General features: G+C 55.7%; 2 protein-coding genes across 7 annotated transcripts; both read right to left on the bottom strand.

Moving 5' to 3' along the window:
* Positions 1-3,135: 3,135 nt before the first annotated feature.
* LOC132001258 (probable transmembrane reductase CYB561D1) lies at positions 3,136-8,805 on the bottom strand. Of its 4 annotated transcripts, none has more exons than XM_059375657.1 (3): positions 8,572-8,805; positions 7,992-8,029; positions 3,136-7,430 (listed from the first exon to the last, which is right to left on the bottom strand). In XM_059375657.1, exons 1-3 carry the CDS (start codon positions 8,717-8,719, stop codon positions 6,879-6,881), a joined length of 738 nt encoding a protein of 245 aa, XP_059231640.1. In that variant the 5' UTR covers positions 8,720-8,805; the 3' UTR covers positions 3,136-6,878. The 4 variants fall into 4 exon arrangements, with proteins under 4 accessions (XP_059231640.1, XP_059231641.1, XP_059231638.1 ...); XM_059375658.1 differs by having other exon boundaries at positions 3,136-7,382; XM_059375655.1 differs by lacking the exon at positions 8,572-8,805 and adding an exon at positions 8,215-8,549.
* A 1,329-nt stretch (positions 8,806-10,134) lies between these two features.
* On the bottom strand, positions 10,135-18,972 carry ATXN7L2 (ataxin 7 like 2). Of its 3 annotated transcripts, none has more exons than XM_059375650.1 (11): positions 18,815-18,972; positions 16,790-16,855; positions 16,312-16,416; positions 15,686-15,896; positions 15,095-15,285; positions 14,433-14,515; positions 13,816-14,066; positions 12,840-13,038; positions 12,575-12,696; positions 11,291-12,086; positions 10,135-10,314 (listed from the first exon to the last, which is right to left on the bottom strand). In XM_059375650.1, exons 1-11 carry the CDS (start codon positions 18,939-18,941, stop codon positions 10,300-10,302), a joined length of 2,166 nt encoding a protein of 721 aa, XP_059231633.1. In that variant the 5' UTR covers positions 18,942-18,972; the 3' UTR covers positions 10,135-10,299. The 3 variants fall into 3 exon arrangements, with proteins under 3 accessions (XP_059231633.1, XP_059231634.1, XP_059231632.1); XM_059375649.1 differs by having other exon boundaries at positions 10,138-10,314; positions 15,095-15,381; XM_059375651.1 differs by lacking the exon at positions 16,312-16,416 and having other exon boundaries at positions 10,136-10,314; positions 15,095-15,381.
* Between the last annotated feature and the right edge of the window lie 1,125 nt (positions 18,973-20,097).

Below are 20,097 nucleotides of genomic sequence, written 5' to 3'. Positions count from 1 at the left end.
TTTCAACCATTTAAAAATATAAAAACTTTATTAGCCCACAGACCATACAAAACCCAGCAGTGGCTGGTTTTGGCCAGCAGACCATAGTTTCCCGACCCAATAGATTCTCAAAAGAAATGTCACTGATGCTGTAGCAAGAGAGAGTTTAGAAATCCCTTCACTTGGGGCTACTGCCTGTGGATAGTGGAATCTTCCTGGATCCCTGGTGAGGAGGGCTGCCTCCCCACAGAGTTCTTTTAAAAGTCTGGATGAAGCCTTCTGACTGGGCTATGGAAAACCACTTGCAGTGGAGTAAAAAAGTCAGTGGAAAGCAGCTCAGTTTTGGTATTTTGATTATTACCTGTATTTTTTTTGATACTGTAAATAGTAACTCTCTTAGTTTGGCTCAGAGCATATTAATTGAATGGGCAGATTAATATTCATTGACAGTTTAATGTGTCCTAGGCATTGCATAGAACAGAGAAATGGAATCCCCACATTCTTGGTATAGACATAGCCTACCAGAAATTGGACCAGATTCTACTAAACTCTGAACATGCATATTCTTTGGCTATTCTCTTGGTACTTCTAGAAGGGGATTGTCATGGTAGAATCCAAGAGGGGAGAGGAAATGGTAAAAGGAAAACAGAAATTAAAAACTAGAATTTGAATCATTACCTAATTTCCTGTATTGATAAAATCTTGCCCAAAGGGCAGCCCTCTTCTGTTTGGAAAGTTGTCCTGTTCTCTTCATGAGGAACCACCAAAGTGATGAGGCAATGGAGTCACTCACCAGCCACATCAGACAAATCAACCTTGGCAGGCAAGTGAAATGATAGATGTCAATGCCAGAGTACCCCCATAGTCTACATTTACATGGCATTTTTCATCTTTTTAAAGTTTTTGCTGTGGCTGACATTGGCCAAGAAGAGGACGCTGGTAAAGAGAATAGGTCTGGGAAGACTCCTGGGTGTTCTCCCATCATGACCTGTGCCTAGCCCTGTCTCTGAGCCTGAAAAGTTTTGGTGCTCCTTTGCACCATCATGCCAAAGTCCATGGCTGCAACTCAGCGCCCCCACCCCCAAGGCACAAGAAACTCCCAAAGGTTCTGGTCAAGATTGCAATTTTGTCTGCCATATCTTGCGGCACTCTTCTTAGCTCTTCGTAGGTGGCATTTCAGGGGAGTGGGGGAGACTAATAGGACAGCTGCCTTGTAGAACAGAACCTAAGAGTTCAGTTGCACTGGCCAGCCTCGTCTCCCTTCCTCTTGATCTCTCACCTCCTTCCCTTTGCCGTTGTAGTTCTTGTACAGCTGACCTTGTCTCGCAGGAAACCACTTTCCCCATCCACACTGTAGAAAAGGCTCAGACCTGTGCAGTAGGAAGGTTGGCTTTTCTGGTCTGCTACAGTGAGCCTTTGCTTCCTCTCCTGGGGCTTGAGAGAGGAAGACTAAGGCAGCTGCCACATTGGGCTAATATGCCATGGGGTAGGAGATCCCAAGTGGTAAAGATACACAGACCTGCCCTGAGGCAGTTTCCATCAGCACGGTTAATGTCCCAGAAACATAGAGGGCATGGAACCGTGGACTAAGAGAACCATTCCTCCGTGAGCTAGGACACAGAGCCCTGCAGGGAGCCTTCCAGGCACCCTATGGCACTGGCATACGTAAGGTGAGAGTCACTGGCACCAAAGTTAGGGGTGTGTGTATGCATATGTGTGTGTCTTGCACAAACATGCACGCAGGGTGAGGATCACCACAGCTGGACAGAGCTTGGTGCTGCTTTCCCCTCACCTCCCACTGCTTCCTCGCTTGGCCATAGTTGGCTTTTGGTGGGGTCCAGCCAGAAAGGCCCAGTTCCATCCTGGGCATCCTTAGAAAGCATGGGAAGATAACTCACAATCTGCTTTAAAGAGAGGGGTGCTGGGGGCCCCTCATGTGTACGCAATGAAACAGAGCTGGGGCCTCTGGTACCACAGAATGACCTGAAGTAGCTGTTTAATCTGCTTTTAGTGGAGATTTAAAAAATCATCTGGGAAATTCTGACGATAATGGGTAGATTAAAAACTGGGGCTCTTATTCCCTGCACGTTGGTGACTAGCCAAGCCTTCCGGGTGGATGGGTGGGGGAAGGCTGTCTTACTGGAGGTATTTTGGGTCTGCTTTAAGCTTAGCCCCGTGCTGGGAACTGTCTTCCTTCAAACCACCCTCGAGTCTGGGGCCCTGTGGTTCTGCACCGTCACCTAGGTCTTCTCTGTGACTGTGCTGGTGAGACGTGCCAGGGCTATGCCCACAACACCTGACTAGTGTCTCATTACCAGATCCCAGGTTAGGAAAAAAAAAAAAAAAAAAGATAAAAACCCGAATACACAATACACAGCCTCTGCACGCCTGTGATTCCTGTGATTCCTGCCTCCCTTGCGCACCCCAGGAGGACTGCGGGCAGTTCTCAGACAAATGGAATGGAAAGTATTCTTCCCCTAATTTAACATTTAAATAGAACTGCCTTCCTGGTGTGTACGTGTGTTTTAATTCCTATAAAGTCCTTTAAGGAGGAGGGGACTGGATCCTCCCCCACAAGCCTATAACAGGGAAAGAGAAGCCTGTGACCAAGCTAGGTGCTGCGTGTCACACCTCTGCATCTCCAGTGTCTGGTATGAAGGCCTGAGGCTGGCCTTGCTCAGCCTGGGGCTACAGGGGAAACCAGAGTGAGGGAGGGGAGCAGTGTTGTGTCCATTACCATTGCTTTTGCCTTCCTGGACTTCTCCACTCTGCTTTTCCTTCAGAAGCGCAGAATTAGGCAGGAGAGACTAGACAGACATGGGACCTGCTCTAAGAACTTCAGGCTGGATGAGGGGACAAGTGCACTGACTTCCAAATTTACAATCAGCCTCATGTCCTGAAAACACCAGGCAGGCAGCACTTAGGGCTGGCTTTGCTAGGGTCATAACTTTGGTCACAGAGTACACAACAGCTGACCTTGCACCTAGCAGGAGGAAATGTGTGTGTGTTCCCTTTTGACGACCAAAAAACAACCTGAGACTTGGGTCCCCGTGGCCTGGTATCCGTAACCATTGACCGCCTCCCTGAAAGAAGCATCCAACCCAGGGCCAGGCCGAGTAAGAGAGAGTCAAGGACAAGAACATACTTAGAAACATATCTGTTTCCATTTGTTTAATGCTTTAGACTTTCCAGTGCCTGCTAACATGCATTCTCTGCTGACCCTCACAACACCCCTGTGAGGTAGGGGGAGCAGTGAACCGCTCACCTGTGGCCACACTGCTGTTAGGAGCCCAGCAAACCCAGTCCTGGCTCCCAGGTCAGTGCTGTGCTTTTCACTGCCTGATCCACAGGCTCTTATGTCAACCAGATACGGGAGCAACAGAGCCCTAACCCAAAAGCCTCCCTGTTCCCTAAGCCCCCAGTAATGCTGAGACTGGGGCATCAGGGCCAGCACTGCCATTCTCAGCAGAGACTACTGTGATCCCCACACCTGCTTTTGTCAAGTGAGAAGGCCTTAGTAATTTACTCAGGGGGTGCTCGGGGTCCACTCCCAGAGGAAAGAAGCCTCAAGCCAGGGCTAGGAAGTGACCCTCTAACCGCCCCCCTGCTCTCCCCATTCCATTACACTCCAGCCGCCCAGGAGGAGGGGTAAGGTGAGGGCTGGCTGACTCAGCCTGCAAATGCCTGAAGCTCTGGAGCTGAAAGGCCCCAGCACTGTGCAGCTAATGATTATTATTAACTCTGAGCAGGCCTTGGCACAGCAGCCAGCTGGCTCGGGGAGGATGCCTAGATCTCCCACAGTGAGGTTTGAAAAACAAGACCCAGAGCAGCCATGCATGGGGGTGGAAGGGTGGGGACAATGAGAAAGAAGGGGCAGGCTGATGTCAGGAACCGGGAGGGGCAGTGTGCCCTGGGGGGCTGTAGGGAGAGAAGGAACAGGCCAGCAAGGGACAGCAGCCCACCTTTGATGCAGCTCAACAGCCAAGGGGAGGCTGGAAGACTTCCCCAGACACAGCGCCCAGCCATCATCCACACAAACTCCCCCAGGCAGGTGGGGGGTGGGGGAGGGTGTGCTCCAGGGAAGGCATGGTTGGTGGTAGGGGGAGATGGGAGGGGTCTGAACCCAGAACAGTAATCCTGTTACCATTTGGATTTGGTTACAAAAAACATCTACATTTCTAATGTCCTCAAGGTTGAGTTTGAAATATAATCATATTTGGAATCAAGTCTTAGTGAGCCTGATATGCAAATCTGTGCAAATGACATGCATTTTTTTTTTTTTTTTTAATTTGAGCACCCTGGTTGGTTGTTTTTTGTTTTTTGTTTTTTTTTTAAAGGCAAAACAGGCTGACTACTAGCAGCTTTCCCTAGCCAGGGAACAAGGGCAAAAGGGCAGCCATTTGCTTCCTCCCCCCAAGGCCTCTGCCTCATTGTGGAGGTGCCCAGCTAACATCCCAGATGGGGAGATACAGAGAGGTGGGGAGAACAGAGGGAGGAGGGCTATGGGAGGAGGAAACGCACACGAGGAGGAGGCGTGTGCAGCCGGCAGCCACCCAGCTCCCAGCTGGAGGAAGAGTGCCCTGGCACTGAGGTCTAATGGTTGTCCAGCTGCTGCCCCAGGATGTGAGGGCAGGTGGCGATGGAGGGAGAGATGCAGAAGGGGGAGGGAAGTCCCCCTGACAATCTGGCGGACCAGGAAGAAGGGCTCCTCCTGGTGACCTACTCCCTATACTGCAGTCAGACAGGCTCTGCAAAGACCACCTGTGCCCTCCTCTCTGCCCTGTGGCCCTGCCCTCCAGGCCCTCCTGGTCAGAGAGGTGACAGCTGGGGCCCCTTCCTCCTGCGGAATATAAATTACTTCCCCCTTCCTCTGAGGGCTGGGAATAGACATCAGCTGGCACAGCCCACGCAAACTACCGGCTGTCAGCCCGCCCGCCCGCCTGCCCAGCAGCCCCCGCACCACCTGGGAGCAGGCGACACCTCAGGCAGGCTCAGGCTTTATGGCGCTGGCTGCCTGGCTCGCGGAAGCTGGTGAACCTCACCCCACTCTGTCACCCTGCTGTAGACAGAGTGAGACTCCCAGCACTGGCTGTGATGGGGGAGAGGAGAACGAGTCTCCGAGCGGTAACCCTCAATAACAATGTCCTTCATGCCATGCCAGGCACCATCTCTTCCAAGTTCAGACCACACTGGGTAGTCTGAGAGGGGAGAGAAGGCAAGCAGACAGGAATAATCACCCTCTGAAGGTGCAGAGACCCTCAGTTTAGATGCTCCAAGTCTGGAGAGCTTCTGGGAGACGCCATCTGACCCAGTGAGATCCGCTCAGAGGACTTCTGCCCTTGCAGTCCCCATTCCTAGACTGTTAAACCATGCCAACCTCCTTGCTTCTGAACCACTCAGGGAGGGAGGTCTTCAATCTTAGGAAGAGCCAGGGCATCTAAATTACTGCCATCTAGGAACTCCTGCCCTGCTCCCGGGACTGGGGCTCCAGTCCCTTCACCCAGGCCTCCTGCAGCTCCCACTGGGCTGTCTATCCACCTCAACACCAGCTTTCCTGGCGTGGCTGTCTTCAGTCCTTGCCATGATCTATGGAGGTCCACCCCCGAGCGAGCCAGACCACAGTTAAGCCAATCTGGCATCCAGCTCACCACTGAGGAAAGCCTGGGGAACTACCTTCAGTTTGGAACAAGGAGTGGGTTTCTGCAGGGAAGAGGGCCCAGCCCCTTTTTGCCAACTGGCACCACACTCAGCCCCCTCCTGGGCCAAAGAGCTGGCAAGAGACAGCAACTGAGAAGAGCTTAGTTGAGAAGGGGAACCGGGGAGACTTTGTTTTTCCTAGATCAGAATAGCCCTACCCCACTTCCTTAACTCTTATTTTGTTCTAAAAATTCTGGAATACCTCCACAAAGATATGTGCTAGGGCATGAACCTGAGCCCTAGGAAGGGCTATGAGAGGTTCAGGACAACTGTGCCACTCAGAACACCTGTCAGGGAAAGGCACTCACCCATGTCCTGCAGCCCTCAAGCCCAGATTCTGAGGTGGGCTGAAGGGTGTTCTTAACTGAGCTAAGAAGCCCAGCCAGGAGCCAGAGGCTTGCTGAAGCCAATGCCCTTCCGCTCCTACAAAAGCTTTAAAGTGACTTCAGTGCTTTTAACTGTCTTGGGAGTTCAAGAGAGCCTCGTCCAGGACTCTTCTCTCCACAGTGCCTGACCCCCTGTGCCCTAGTCCAGGAGCCCAATCAGCAGATTCCTGGAAGGCCACGGGGGCAGACCTGTCCCTCCAAAGGGATAACGGGATAATTTAGGAATGACATCCTGAGTCTGCTTAGCGGTCCAGAGAGGGGAGTGTGTTTCTGTGGCATCAACCTGACAGACACTGAATGTTGGAGATTGTTTAGAAACACTCACCCATGACACAGATGCAGAAACTGGTCCCGAGATGTGTGACTTGCCTAAGGTTGCCCAACAGACTCTACAAGAACCATAACCCATGGTCTCCCTCCAAACTGCTTTCTCGAAGACCCCCCCACCCCCGCCAAAACCACTGTTGTCATTCCTAAGTTACTGGAACCCAATTCTCTATCAGACACACAGGCAAGAAATGACTATGAACACCCTCACCACCACCACCCAAAACTTCTGTCTCCAATCACGAATGGAGGCTTCAGGATCAAGCCTCCCCCGGCCCTGCCCACCACCTTCCACTGGCACCCAGTATACTTCCCCACTTTGACCCACTGAGTCGTCATCAGAAATAGCACTTTGGGTTTCTGCAGCTGCTGGCCCAGTTAAGAAGTATAAAACCCCTACTACTTCTGAAATGAATCCCCTAAAGGTCATAAAAGGGAACATTTAGGTCCAAGACAAATGTCCCACCTACATTCAGAGTTCAGAGGAACTCACATTTCCATTTTCTTCTTTGGCAAGTAGGAGCTGGAGATCTGGTGCATGATCACCAGGGCCGGATAGAGGGGCAGGGCCAGGCACAGGTACCAGGCTGTGCCTTTGATCTGGGCCTGGAACCACACTGAGTACATGCCCAGGAGCACCGTTACTGTAGCCAGCAGATAGACTACTAGTCCACATGTCAGATGGTAGAGCTTGAGGCGAGCCACTCTTGAGACCCTGGCTGCTCGAGGACAGAGGAGGCAGAACCCACACAGTGCCTGACCACTAGTGGCCAGCAGTGTCAGAGCCCCTACCCAGCTGTGCCAGGACACCAGGTGGGGCAGCTCACTGCGGGTCCTGCTGAAGATGATGAAGCCCAGGCCCAGGGCTGCACAGAGGATGGCCAGGGTCTGCCCTGCCCAGTGGAGCCGGATCCGGGCCTTGCGGGAGCAGAAGAAGAACAGGGAGTGTTCAGGCGAGAAGAGTAGGATGGCCTCAGCCATGCAGAGGCAGAACTGTGAACACAGGAGAGGGCCAGTGAGCCTCAGGCCCAGCGTGGAGGCCTAAGGAAAAGGAGGTGCTCTCATACATCCAAACAAGGATGACAAAGGGTGATGGCTAAAGAACTCCACCCCCGCCCCCGACCTCCTGCCTCACAGGTCAGCATTTCTGGACACAAGTGGGAATCAACACTTGAGTGGAAGTCTTATCATTCAGGCTGACCGGAATGCCAACCTCCACAGCCAATGACTCCCTATTTCTTTACCAATGTTAAGCAAATCTATAGCAAATGTTAAACTGCCTCCTGAATTTTGCGAGTTGGGGGTAAGGGGTAAGGGAGTTGGGAAGGATGGGTGATTGCACAACACTACTACTACTTCCTCCTTTCAGACCCTAGGAGAGAAAGACTCATCTTCCATCCCCTCCCAACACCCCTCAACCACCTGACATTAACTACAGCCCAGCCTTCCATATCTCTCAACCGAGCTGCAGGGGACGATGGAACCCTCGCTCTTTCCCCCACCTCTCTGAGCCTTAGAAAAAGGCTGAGCCTCTGAAAGCCTGATGCTTCCCTACGGGGCATTTCCAAACAAATCAGCTGCAGAAAAGAAACTCAAACTCACCGCCAAGGCCATGAATACAGGGTGCCAGGAGAAAAGACCTAAGAATCAAAGAGAACAGACTGACGGCTGGGCACCATGTTTCTGCCCCCGTGGCTGGCTGGAACCCAAACAATCCGGCTACTGGGAACAGGTCAGTGCACTATTCCCAGCCCGAATGAGGAACTCCGCGCAAAGTGGAGCAGCCAATCGGGCTTACGGTGAGCAACCAAGGGGGAAAACATACACCAGTCTGGCCTGGATTCCCCATCCGGCAGTTCGGCAGCTCGGCAGCTCGCAGCTGTCAGCCCAGTCCTAGGGTGGACCTTGGCCTCCTTTACTTGCATCCTCCACGAGGGGCTCCGCTTCTGTTGTACTGGTGAGTTCAACTGAGTGTGTCGACCTTCCGACCCCCGCGCCCAAAGCCCCACCCTTCCAGGACCCACCTCCCGGGGCCGGCCCCACCACGCCCTTACTACCCCTCCACAGCTCGCCCCTCCACTGCGGGGGTCCTCACTCCGGGTCTCGGAGCACTCCCAGCTACGCTCCCTTAGCATCCTGGCCCCGCCCCTTTCCCTGGCCCCGCCCCGCCTTGCACACTCACTGGTTCCCGGCCGGGACAACACAGTCAGGAAGATGGTGAAACCCAAAGCCACCAGGTGCGCCAAGATCCCACTGCCTGTCCGCAGCCAAAGGGTCAGTCTCGGCTCCCTCGCCGGAGCGGGAACCAGACCTGCCTCCAGGGGCTGCATAGCCGGGCCGGGCCGGCGCACACTCCCGGCGGCTGGAGCGCGTCTTCCGGGTTTGAGATCGCGGAGGCGGCCGCTGCTGCGGGAGAGGCCCCTCCCCCGGCCGCCGCCGACACTACGACGGCCTTGCCCACAGCGCCCTCTGGAGGCTGGGGGGAAAGCGCGTCCGCCCTGGAGAGCCGTGGGGCGGGGGCAGAAGGGGACCAGACTGCAGGTGGCCAGCCTGGTTTCTTCTGTCAACCTCGTTTGTACCTTTCTGTCCACCAGGGCTTACGTCTCAAGTAGCCTGTGGAAATTACACTTATGGCAACTAATTCCACCCATACCCCAATCACAAACTTCGCACGATGAACCAAAAGTGTGAAACCAGTGCTTTGATCTTCCAGAAACACTGGATTTCTCAGCTTGCCCACGCCCTCCTGCCCTCCCTTCTTCTGGCTTGTTAAGGGAGTTAAGAGTCCTCCCTGCCTAAAAGCAAGGGCACTGGAAGGTAAGGACCAAGCCAGAAAATATTGCCCATGCCTGGTGAGTTCAGGTTTGAGGACCAAAGGAGGGGGGTTACAACTGTGTCACCCCTGTTGGCACATTAGCCTCCAGTGACATACATGGAAGAACTAGGGCACTCCCAGCCCTTCCCACCTCCACACCATCTGCTCAGCCCTGGGAAGCCAGGTGATCCTGAGGGACCAGGACCTCCCACATTCCTGCTGCCTCCCACACCATAAGTTTCCTAAGTGATCATACATTTCCCCTTCCTGCCTCCAAAAAGGTGTAGTTCAGCTTAAGGAGGCCTACCTAGGAGAGACTCTACCCTTTCCTGAAGGGCAAACCCACAGGGACCAGGGACCAAAAGAGCCTGTCCCACAGAAGTCACAGACATCGTTAGAGCAGTTACCAACTTAATTCAAGCTCCCCCAGTGGTTGAGAAAATGAGGCTGCTAGGGAGAGACGGCAAGGGCAGGAACAGCTGAAGAGACTGAAGCAATAGTTCAGAGACTATGATGGAGGCCCGGCAGTGCTGGAAGACTGGAAAAGGGCCCAGGCCGACTCCCACAGGCCCTCAGGGCAAAGACCTGAAAGGAGAGCCCCGAGGAGTGGCTCCCTTGCCCCTGTTGTTTCCCTTTCCAGCGGGACAGGAGTCATCTCTGGGATCAAGATTCCGGTGAGCCCTTCTTGCTCCAAACCATATGCCTCATCATCCTCTCTGGAGAGAAGATTCCCCCATGACACAAACCCTGGCCATTCCCACACCGTTTAGACAAAAATATAGGAGCATAAGAGACTTCTGCAGGCAAGCGCCAGGAGCTGGAGTCTGGCTGCCTATCATCTCCACCTCCTGGGGTGCGGATGGGGACAGCAATGACACTCATTTTATTACATCTTTTTCCTTCCTTTTCTCTGTTTCTGTTTTTACATTTTCTTAGCAGCAACAGAACAGGGAGACAGTCTTGAGGTATTTTAAAGAGTTTTTTTTTTCTTAAAAAAAATAATATAAAGTTATAAAAAGCGGCAGCAGCCTGGGGCCCGGATCTGGAGGGGAGGAGGTGCTGGCAGCTCCATCGTGGTGGGCAGGCACTTTCTTGTTAATGGGCTTTCGACTGCAGGAAGACAAGAGGCAAGAGACTCGGTCAGGCTGGGGGCCTACCAGTCCTGCTTCCCAGTGAACTGTGTGGACCATGAGAGCTAAAGCTTGCTTTCTTCCTGGCTGGGCTACTGCCCAATGATGGACGAGGGGAAAAATGAATGCCAGTGGATCAGGGACAGCCTGAGAATGTCCATGCACACATGCGCGCACACATGGGGGCATGGTCCAACTCACTACTCTCATAAGGGTGCCAGAGGAGTGGGTATGCATCTGGCCTGTGCCTACACCAGGAGGGCACCCGATTTCTCGCCATGGGCAAGCCCCTCCTGCCCTCCTATGGACAGCCCAGAGTGTGCTACTCCAGGGCTCCCGTCAGAAGAGGCGCATAAACCGGTTGCTGGCTTTCCCAGAAACCCTGGAGGACTTGCATGGCGCATGAAATCCTGGAAGCCGCACATATGCTTACAAGGACCTCAGGTGACATCCCTGGCCTTCTAGGCCCTGAGGCCCAGAGGCAGAACCCATGAACAAGACCAACCCACCCACTCTGCCACCCAGCATATCAGGCCACTGCTAGAGACCCACGCTCAACCCCACTGCTCAAACCTTTCCCATCAGAGTTCATGAAGTCCAGCTTCCTTTCCTTTGGGGGACACAGGTGGCTCCAGTTCCTGGTGTGAAGGCCACAGCCAGATCAGAAAGTGGCCCTTTTGTTAAAACAGAAGGAGGTGTGGGGGCAGGGGACAGGCAGCTCAAGGGAGAGACAGATGGGGGAAGGCCCATCAAGCAAAAGCTGGGTCACCTTTTAAAGAGCTGACCTACCTCTCCCTACAGGAGACGGCCCCGGAACTCTCTCAATTTCCCCTTTCAGAATCCCTTCCCTGCACAAACACTTAGCACCTTCTCTGTGCCGGGTTCCCACTGTGTGCTCTACCCTGGTCCATCCTGATCTCTCCCTGCCCATGCTCTCCAGAAAGCTGGGCTGGTACCTTCAGTGTAGAACACTTCTCCTCAAAGGCCATGGCAGGACCCGGCTTCTTGCGGCGCACGGAGCAGGCCGCATCGGCACGGGCGCCGGCCTGGCAGTGCTTGGCCTTCACCGGCCGGCAGTAAGTGGCCAGGTTTTTCCGCTTCTTGGCTACCTCCTCCTCAGAGAGGCAGTTGGTGGGCAGGGCCTTGGCTGGGTGTCCGGCTGCTCCCCGGCTGTCCAGCTGAGAAGCCTTGATGGGTGTCGGGGGTTGATGAAGGGAGCCCCGACAGTCCAGAGGCCCTGCCCGCTTCACTCTTGGCCCCACCGTCCCATTGAGTCCCATGCCCAGGGCTGTTTTAGTCTTGGCCGAGAGGCCCCGGCAGCCAGAGGGTTTGCCTTTTCCAGAGGGCTCCAGGATGCAGGTCCGTTTGAAGGTGGTGGGGCCGGGGGATAACTTTCGCTTTCGAGAAGGGGCCTCCACCTCGACCCCGTCCTTGCCTTTGGACGACTTGCTGGCCTTCGAAGGCGGGAGTTTGCTGAAGGATGGGGATGGCGTGTTGGCAGGCAGTGGTGAGGTGATGGCCTGGGCCCCCCCCATGCATTCTGCCTGGCTGCAGGCCGCGGCCACACTGGGGGAGCCTGCAGGGTAGCTGGGGACCAGGCTGTCCTTGGCAGGGGGTGTGGAGGCTGGGCAGGCAGGTCTGGGGGGCAGGCCTGGAAGGCGGGGGCAGCTGCCTGTAGAGGACGGGCTCAGGGGAGCAGACAGTGGGGAGCTGACAAGGTGGGACGGAGGCTCAGCCGCGGGTGGGATCTTCCTGCAGCAAAAAGAGAGCTCTGCTGTGATGCCAAGCAAGCAAGAGGACCTCCCCACCAACCTCCACCCGGCTCTCTGCCCCACCTAGAAATGGCCCACAGAGCCCCAGCCTTGCTGCCATCTGCTGGGAGATGCTGGAACTGAGGCTTAGGAAGAAAGCACAGGGGTAGACAGCTGTGAACTAGTATAGGGACCCATTAAGAACCTTATTTCAAATTTCAGTTTGGGGACCCCTATCCCTAGTTACCCAAAAGGTACTGGAAGTGACAGATAAGAGTCAGACTTCACTCCCACACCCCCCATTCTTGCCCTGCCTCGGCCCAGCCACAGGCTGTCAAGTTCCCTCACCTCCTCTTCATTCTATCTGGGGTTTCGCCCGAACAGCCGAACCGCATCTACAGGTAAGTGAGAAGAATGAGGGCTTCTGAAGCCCATGGATGTCCGGGGCCCGGGGTCTAAGGAGGACAATTCCAGACCCAAAAGACTCACTTCCACATGTGTGAGCTAAGGTGCCGTTCCAGCATGGAGCTCAGTGCTGAGCAGAACCGGTCCAGCCGGCGGCTAAACACGTAGCATCCTGGACTCACCAGCCGGCTCCCAAAGGTGCAGAACTAGAGGCAGAAGGAGGGGCCAAGGTTAGCGGGGTCTGGGAGGCAGGGAGCGCACTTGCGCAAAGGATCTGACCTCCTCCCCAAGCTGTGGGCCGGGAGGGCTGGGCCACCCCCCACCCCAGGTCCCAGCCCCAGGTCCTTACCGCCTGTGGCCGCGGGGGCCGGGTTGCATAATGGCAGTCAGGGGGGAGGTGGAGGTCGTCAGATGTCCCCTCCTCCTCACTCTCCTCGCTGGAGGCCTGGGCCCCACCCCGGGGCAGGGGAAAGGGGAACAGGCCTGGGTCCCCATCACCACCACAGGGGCCTTCATCATCCAACTCACTCTCAGAGGAGGCCCGGGACCTGGAAGGGCCAAAGGGGACGTGAGGGCGAAGAGAAGGGAGTGGGTCAGGGTGGGGGTGTCCCTGAACCCGCCAAGCTCAAAAAAGCCAGGGCAGACACCCTGCTGGGCAATGAGACAAAGAGAAAGGAGGACAGGAAGGGAGAGAACAACAGAGCTCACAAGAGTGAGAGCCAGAAAGGTCGGGGCCACAGCTCCCAAGGGATCCTCTCCCCAGCCCCTTTGCTTCCCAGGCCCTGCCTCCTGGGGCGGTGGGGAATCTGCTCCAGATTCGCCTCCTCCAGAACATCTTCTGAGCTTAACTGCACCCAGCTCTGGTCAGCCCCGTCAATTCTCTCAACCCCCTCTCGCATCACGTATTCCTGTCAGCCTTTCTGGGAGCTGAGCCTGTTTCTGGTCTGCCCCTTGTGTTATGGGCAGAGATGTGTGTGTGTGTCTCCTTTGGCAAGGTGGGTTCTCCCTGGGCTCTGGCGCAACCTCTGCACATGAAGGGGCCAGTGAATGAACACACAGTAGGACTGCCTCACCCAGGACCCTGACCCTTTCAGTTCCCCAGGTACAGGTTTTTATCCCAGGCCCTGGAACCAGGCCCCTACAGAGGCTGAGGTACCTCGGCATGCTGGGGTAGGAGCGGGGAGTCCCCTGCTTCTGCACAGCTAACAGGGGCCCCAGCTAGCTCCCCAACTTGGGGTGGAGTGCGACTCCCTGGGCCTGTCTCCCAAAGTCCCTGATGGCTTGGGACCAAGTGTCCCCAGGTGGGGGACTAGACCTGGACGTACCTGGGCAGTGCACAGAATGGGTAGGTCTGCTTGGCGCGAGCAGAGAAGGTGCTGCTGGGGGCGGCCGCTGCCACAACCTGGACTGAGGAGGGGGGCTCCTGGGAGGGGCGCTCAAGAGTGGGCTCCTTGCGCCCTGGGCTCTTCTCTTTGGGAGATTCCCCTTTGCGGGAATTGGCCTTCAGCTCTGCCACTAGCACGTCAAAGTCCTTGGCTCGGCCCTGGACCTCCCGGCGCTGGTGCACCGAGTGGATCTAGAACAGAGCAGGGTGAAGGGTGGGGAGGGCATGTGAGCTGAGCAGGAGTGAGGGGCAGCAGGGTGTGCAAGCCTAGGCAAGCAGAGAGAGGGGGTTTGAGTATGTTTGTAGGGGTACTTGTGTGTCTTTGTTTCACTCCCAGCCGCCATAGGCCCAGAATCTTCCTTTGGAGTGGGGCAGTCTGCCTACTGCCTCTAGCCTGGCCCCACTGGGGGCAGCCTCCTCTCCCCCTTGCCTTACTTGGGCTTCACCCCCACCCCCCACCCCTGAGCTGAATCTTGGATAACACTGCAGTTTCTCTCCTTGCCCAGGGCCCATGTCTGTGCTGTCCTCCCTCACTCTGTGCAGCGGGGCGGAGATTACCTTGCAGGTCAGCAGGCGTGTACAGATCTTTTTGGTCTCTGGGTTTATTACCCCACACTGCCTGTTGAGGTCGCACTCCTTCCCTGTGGGGAAAATTCCCATGAACCTCAAGGCCATTTCCAGGAGGCCCACGGAAGGCCTGGGAAGAGCTGGGCCTAAGACAGAAGAACCTCTAGCCCTCAAGTCCAAACTGTAGCCTTCCAGAGAAATTCCTCTGGGCATCAGAGAGAAACTCTCTGCTGGGCACAAGAACCATCCCCGCCCCCATCCCCAGCCCAGGCGCTCCTTTTGGTGACTCCAAGGCCAAAACAGGGCAATGCAGATCAAACAACAAAAGCAGCCACAGGCATCTGGGATGCCAGGGAAACCAGCTGTGGGAGCGGTCTGGTGCCCTGGATCTAGGTGAGAGGAGAGATAAAGGTCAATGGCCCAGGGTAAGGGAGAATACCTTCCCCTGCTTGGGCATCAACTCTCTTAGCCTTGGTCAGGAGACCTGAGCTGGAGAGAAGCTTCCTAGAAAGCAAGTGTATGCCCACGTCAAGTGGTAACCAGAGATGGCCAGGCCCACTCCTTCCTGACCCTCTCCAATAGGCCCAAGGACAAAGCAGTCCAAAGGGGTCCCCCACTCTACCTTCCTGACTCCCAAGACCATGACTACTCACGGGCCATCTTCCGATGGGTTTTGGGGGGCAGCCTGGCCCCACCAGGCTCCTTTTCAGGGGGGCTGCCTTCAGCCCGGTGACTGGGGCCCTCGCTGGGGGTCATCTCGATGCTCTCTCTCCCCGGAGGTTCTTTAGAAGGGGGTGCCATGGGGTTTTTCCCAGGGGAGTCCTTGGTGAGGCCACCAGGCTGGCTGAGGAAAGCAGAGGGCGGGGCCACCCTGATTCCATGTCCATCGGGCTTCGGGAGACTGGACATCTTCTCCAGATTCACCACAGGCACGAAAAGGCTACACATGGAGAGAGGGTGTGGGCTGGGGGGTAGGGGGGCTGAGCTTGGGCCCTGGACTCTAGCCCAGAGCCATCTCCTTCCCAGCCCTGACACTTGGGTGGGCTCCAGCAGGGGTGCGGAACATGGGGACAGGGGACCCCATATTCCTTGGAGTACACGGAAGGGAGCTGCAGAGAGAGAGTGGCTGCCTCCTGCTGTGAGCAGTGCTCACTGCCCCACAGCTGTCTCCGTTCATGTTAACCCCTCCCTGGACTAGGGTCAGGGTCAAGGCTGGTCTCAGGGAGTCTCCAGCCTCTCCTTACCAGAGGTTGTCCTTCTGTGTCTTCTCAGGAGGCGGGTGGCCACGGCTCCGGGACCCCTGGCCCTTCTCCCTGGAGGAGGTTTTGGTGGAACCCGGGGCCCTACAAGCTGGGCCCTGCCCATTCACTACATGGCATTTCTGAGAGCTGGCAGGGGCTGGAGGTGGGGGTGGGGCCCGGGCGTAAAGCTTGCTGAGGGGCCCATGTCTTCTTTCTGTCACCAGGAGGTGGAGAGAGTAATCGAGGGTGAGTGGTATCAAGTGCTTCCTTCCCCAACCTCCTAACCCTGCTCACAGACTCATGATACCAAAATCTGCAATTGCCTAAGCCTGAGATTTTAAATTTGCCATCTTCCCACTTGAATCTGACCCTTCCGAGACTCAAAATTCTAGGACTCGGCTTCCTGAACCTTTCCACTCTTCCCCTAATTCTTCCCCAATATTCTCCTAGAATTTTGCTCAAACAATCACTCTGACAGGCCACAATCATCTGAAGCCACCCCCAGGACCTTCTGATCCCCAAGGCCTCCCCCTCCATGACCCACATGACCTCCCAACTGACCCTGTCCTCAGAGTTCCACATTCTACCTTTCCCTATCCCCTCTATCTCCTCCCTAGGGCTCCCCTCACCGCAGTGCTTCTGGAAAGCTTGAGGCTTCACCACTTGGCTGCAGTGGTTACACACAACCAAATAGAAGTCGTCATGGGCAGGGCAGTGCCCGAAGATGGACATGTCTGCAATGACAGAAGCCCTTATCACTGGGGCTGGGGATCCCAGGGTTTCCCTGTAAGATCAGACAGCACTCCCCCCAACTCCCAGAAGACACTTTCCCCTCCCCAGCTGGCATGACAGGCTTTATGCTGCATGCCCTCAGCTTCTAGAGCTCAACCTAAGAACACAGGCTGTCAGGTGAATGAGCCCAATCACCTATGATTAAGATCTCCCACAACAGGTCACAGGAGGCAGGGGAATGGGCTGACTCAGACCTAGCAAAGCGAGGATCCCCAGACCTGCTGCTTCAAGCAGCCACCTCCTGGGATATGTTGGAAGAGAGGAAGGTAGTCCTGTCTACTCTAGGCCCCAGACCTAATGTGTGTCAACTCCCACCTTCTTTAATGAGGGTCATGGCATCCAACTTCTTCATGTTTTTGTTACTCTCTTCCAGCTCAGCCCCTGGAGGAGAAACACAGCTTAGAAGGGCCATCCCCACTAGAAACCCCGTCTCATACCCAACCAGCACTGGTAGCCAAACAGTAGGAAGCCCATACTCTCTAATAAGCTCATGGTGCTCAGGACCCCTTGGAGAGCCTTTCAGTGGGTCATTCTTAAGTGCCCGTTCTTCTTTCAGCTGCTACCTCTGGAATGAGATGAGCCCCTGCCACCTTTCTTATGGACCCTTCACTCCAAGGGTTCCACTGCTGAGTAGCTGGGTGATTGTGAGTCAGTATGATCTCTTTTCTGGGCCACTTCCCCATTTAAATGGGAAACAATCTTTAACATCTTTTGCTATAAATCTTGAAGTCCCTTCTTCATGAGAAGAATATGAGACCATATGAGATTTCTCATATGGTCCTTCCTGCTACTCTGTGCCACACCAAAATCATACGGTCCTTCCTGCTACTCTGTGCCACACCAAACAGATATCTCCCAGGTCCCAATCCCCACGAATGTGACTTTCTTCCACCTGGGTTACTGTGATACTGACAAAGTTACACCCAGCTTCTCAGGTCCTGCATTGACAGGATGGTCACAGAGCAGAGAAACTGCCATCTCAGGGGGTCCTCTGGCATCTTCAAAGTCCATTTGGTCAGCTATGCAAGCCCCTCCCCTCTTTAGAGGACTTTGGGCAAGGGTTACCCTTATACCTCAGTTTCTGGGTTGATGACAAAAACATCTTAGCTGTGCAAAGCAGCTCTTGCCCCCATCCCCCTACTTTACTCCTCTCCCCTCCCTCCTCTATGCCCCCTCCCTGTCCCTTGGAAAAAAAAAAATCAATTCTGAGTCACCAAACCCGTCTGATTCCATTTCCGGTTCTCAAAGCACCCAGACCCTGACAATGGCCCCATCCTTGCCCACCCAGCATGGGACAGCCCGAGGGTGGCCTGGGCATCCACTTAAATGTGCTTCTAACACCTACTGACAGATTTGCCCCTTTCTAGGATGAGAAGATCGCTGACAGTCTTACATAATCTCCAGATATGAGGGGTAGTGGGTCAGGCATGCAAGAGACAAGGGGCAGCTCCCACTCTTAAGTCCATTAAAATGCACTAATGGGCAGAACTGAGCTGGGAGTCAGCCGTCTCAGAGGAGAACAAGTGTCATCAGAGACCGCTCCATGCGGTCTCCTCCTCCATCTCTTCTCACTTGCAAACTTCTTCAGGGCTGTGATGCCTGCTGTCACCCCAAAGGCCATGAGGCCAGGTGCCCCCTGGGGCCCAGGAGACAAAGATCAGCAAAAGGAGATGTCAGCCCGCTTACCAAAGGCACTCAGGGGCCTAGAGAAGGTGGGGGTCGGGGAGAGAGCCAAGAGGCAGGCAGGAGGCCCGGGAAAGGACTGAGGGTTGAGGCACAGAAGGATGGATGGACGGAAAGGAGGGAAGGAGGGAGGAAGGGAGGATGGATAGATGGATGGACAGACGAACTAATGCAGAGGGGGCGGGGGTCCAGTGGTACTGCAACCCGCAGGCAAACGCCGAAAAGGAGCAGGAGGTGTGGGGCAGAAGGCAAAGGAACAAGGGGGGTTGGGAGGGGGGCACAGAAGTGGGGTGCGTGGGAAACACGTGGAGAGGACTGTTGCGGACGGGGAAAGCCCTAGGCAGGTGCAGGAGAGGCGGGAGCTAGAGGACAGCAGGCGAAGAGAAAGGTAAAGGCAAACAGATGTCGGGGCAGGTACTGGGCACCGGCAGAGGCAGAGGTGGGCAGGGTGGGCTGCGGGCGGTGAGCCGGCACTAGGACCCGGAGGCGCGAAGGTGACGGAGAAGGCGGGCACTAGGACCCGGCGGGTCCTTTGTTTGGGGGGCCGGGGAGCCGGACGGCGGCTCCCGTCGGCGGCTCCCCTCTGCTGGCGGGGGCCCGGAGAGGGGGAGGGGAGACAGTGCTGGGGTCCCCGGACTCTACGGGAGCTTCACTCACCATCGGCCGCGGGCAGGTCGGCCCGTTCCACCCACGAGCTCCAGCTCTGTCCCGCGAAGTCATCGAGACTCGGCACCCGCCGCTCCAGAGCGGCCATTGCTGCCGCCGCGCGTTCACGCACCGCCATCACCGCCGCGGACGCGCGCCCGCCCCGGCGCCACCGCCGCGCGGCCCCCTCCCCCTAGCCCCGCCGCGGGCACGCCTCCCCTCTCCCTCCCACCTTTCCAGCTCACTCTTTGCGCAAGCGCAGCACAGGTTGGCTCCCCCTCACTCTCCCTCTCGCATAGCTTTCTGGGAAGTGTAGTCTTGGCGGGGTTGCTGTTGCCTACGGAGCTTGCTGCAAGAGCCCCTCCAAAATGCACAACTGCGGAGGGCGAAGAGACCAAAGCCCCAGGACCTCGTCTCCTGACCCTTGTGCACACATTCTTTGTGCTACCAGCCCGCCCTCCCAAGCTCACTGCATACACACCCCCGCCCCAAACCTCTCTCTGCCCAAGACGCCCCTCTAAGCCGTGCCTTCGCCAGCTGGCTGGCGCCCCTTCCCGGGCTGGCGGTCAAGAAGCGACTTCGCTCCCCTGTAGATCGAATAGGGTAGGTGCAGGGAGGTGGGCGCTGTGAATCAGAAGGGCAAGGGGAGGGAGTCTGTAGGATGTGCTGAAGGACACAAGGGTTGGAGTGGGGGAGGGTCCTCGGCTCCTGTGTTGTGCCTCTTCTGTGGGAAACCCACGGTGCCCTGATGCAGGGTAGAGGGTTGGAGTGGCGTTGTCTGGGTTTGGGAGGACGTAAATGAGCTGATCAAGATCACCTGTCAGGATGACAGAAGGCTATCTCCGAGCCAGAGCCAGCCCCGGAACTGGGGTGGCCCCCAGGCTGCTGGTGTTTGCAGCATCTCTGCTGATCCTTCTCTCCTCTTGAGAACTGCGATCAATACCCTGTACCGCCTCTTCCCAAACCCTGGCTGGACCCTGACTCCATCCATCACTTTGGCTTCTTTTTCTAATGAATATTTTCTCTGCTGGAAGGGCTGCTACCAGAGCCTCAGCATAGGGAGATTTCTCATCAGATCTGTCATTTTCTTTGCTAAGGCCTGGAAAATACCTTAATCATCCTCTTTCTTCTTCTCAGCTGATAACATTTCTTCCCACCCTCCCACAATCAAAAGACAAAAGCCTCCCCCCCCCCATCATATCAGAAAAGAGAGACTAGTTCTCTTTTCCCTCTTCAAACCTCACAGCTCAGCCCATATTTATTCCTTCAGCTAGAGGAAATCAAATTGGAGGGTG

Source organism: Mustela nigripes, chromosome 14 (assembly GCF_022355385.1).
Source record: "Mustela nigripes isolate SB6536 chromosome 14, MUSNIG.SB6536, whole genome shotgun sequence".
NCBI classification, from domain to species: Eukaryota; Metazoa; Chordata; class Mammalia; order Carnivora; family Mustelidae; genus Mustela; species Mustela nigripes.
Note: the sequence above shows the minus strand (reverse complement) of the source record. Positions and strands in the feature narration are given on the sequence as shown.

Bases quoted from the DNA above. Each gene is read 5' to 3' on its own strand.
- LOC132001258 (XM_059375655.1), bottom strand. From the start codon at position 8,524: ATGCTAAGGGAGCGTAGCTGGGAGTGCTCCGAGACCCGGAGTGAGGAC. The intron at 8,030-8,214 runs GTATGTTTTCCC...TTTGATTCTTAG, and splicing joins GGAATCCAGGCCAGACTGGT to GTCTTTTCTCCTGGCACCCT. The intron at 7,431-7,991 runs GTGAGTTTGAGT...CCTTTTCCTTAG, and splicing joins CTGTATTCATGGCCTTGGCG to GCCTCCACGCTGGGCCTGAG.
- ATXN7L2 (XM_059375649.1), bottom strand. From the start codon at position 18,941: ATGGCGGTGCGTGAACGCGCGGCGGCAGCAATGGCCGCTCTGGAGCGG. The intron at 16,856-18,814 runs GTGAGTGAAGCT...TTTCTCCTCCAG, and splicing joins CGACCTGCCCGCGGCCGATG to GGGCTGAGCTGGAAGAGAGT. The intron at 13,039-13,815 runs GTACGTCCAGGT...TGGCCCTTCCAG, and splicing joins CCATTCTGTGCACTGCCCAG to GTCCCGGGCCTCCTCTGAGA.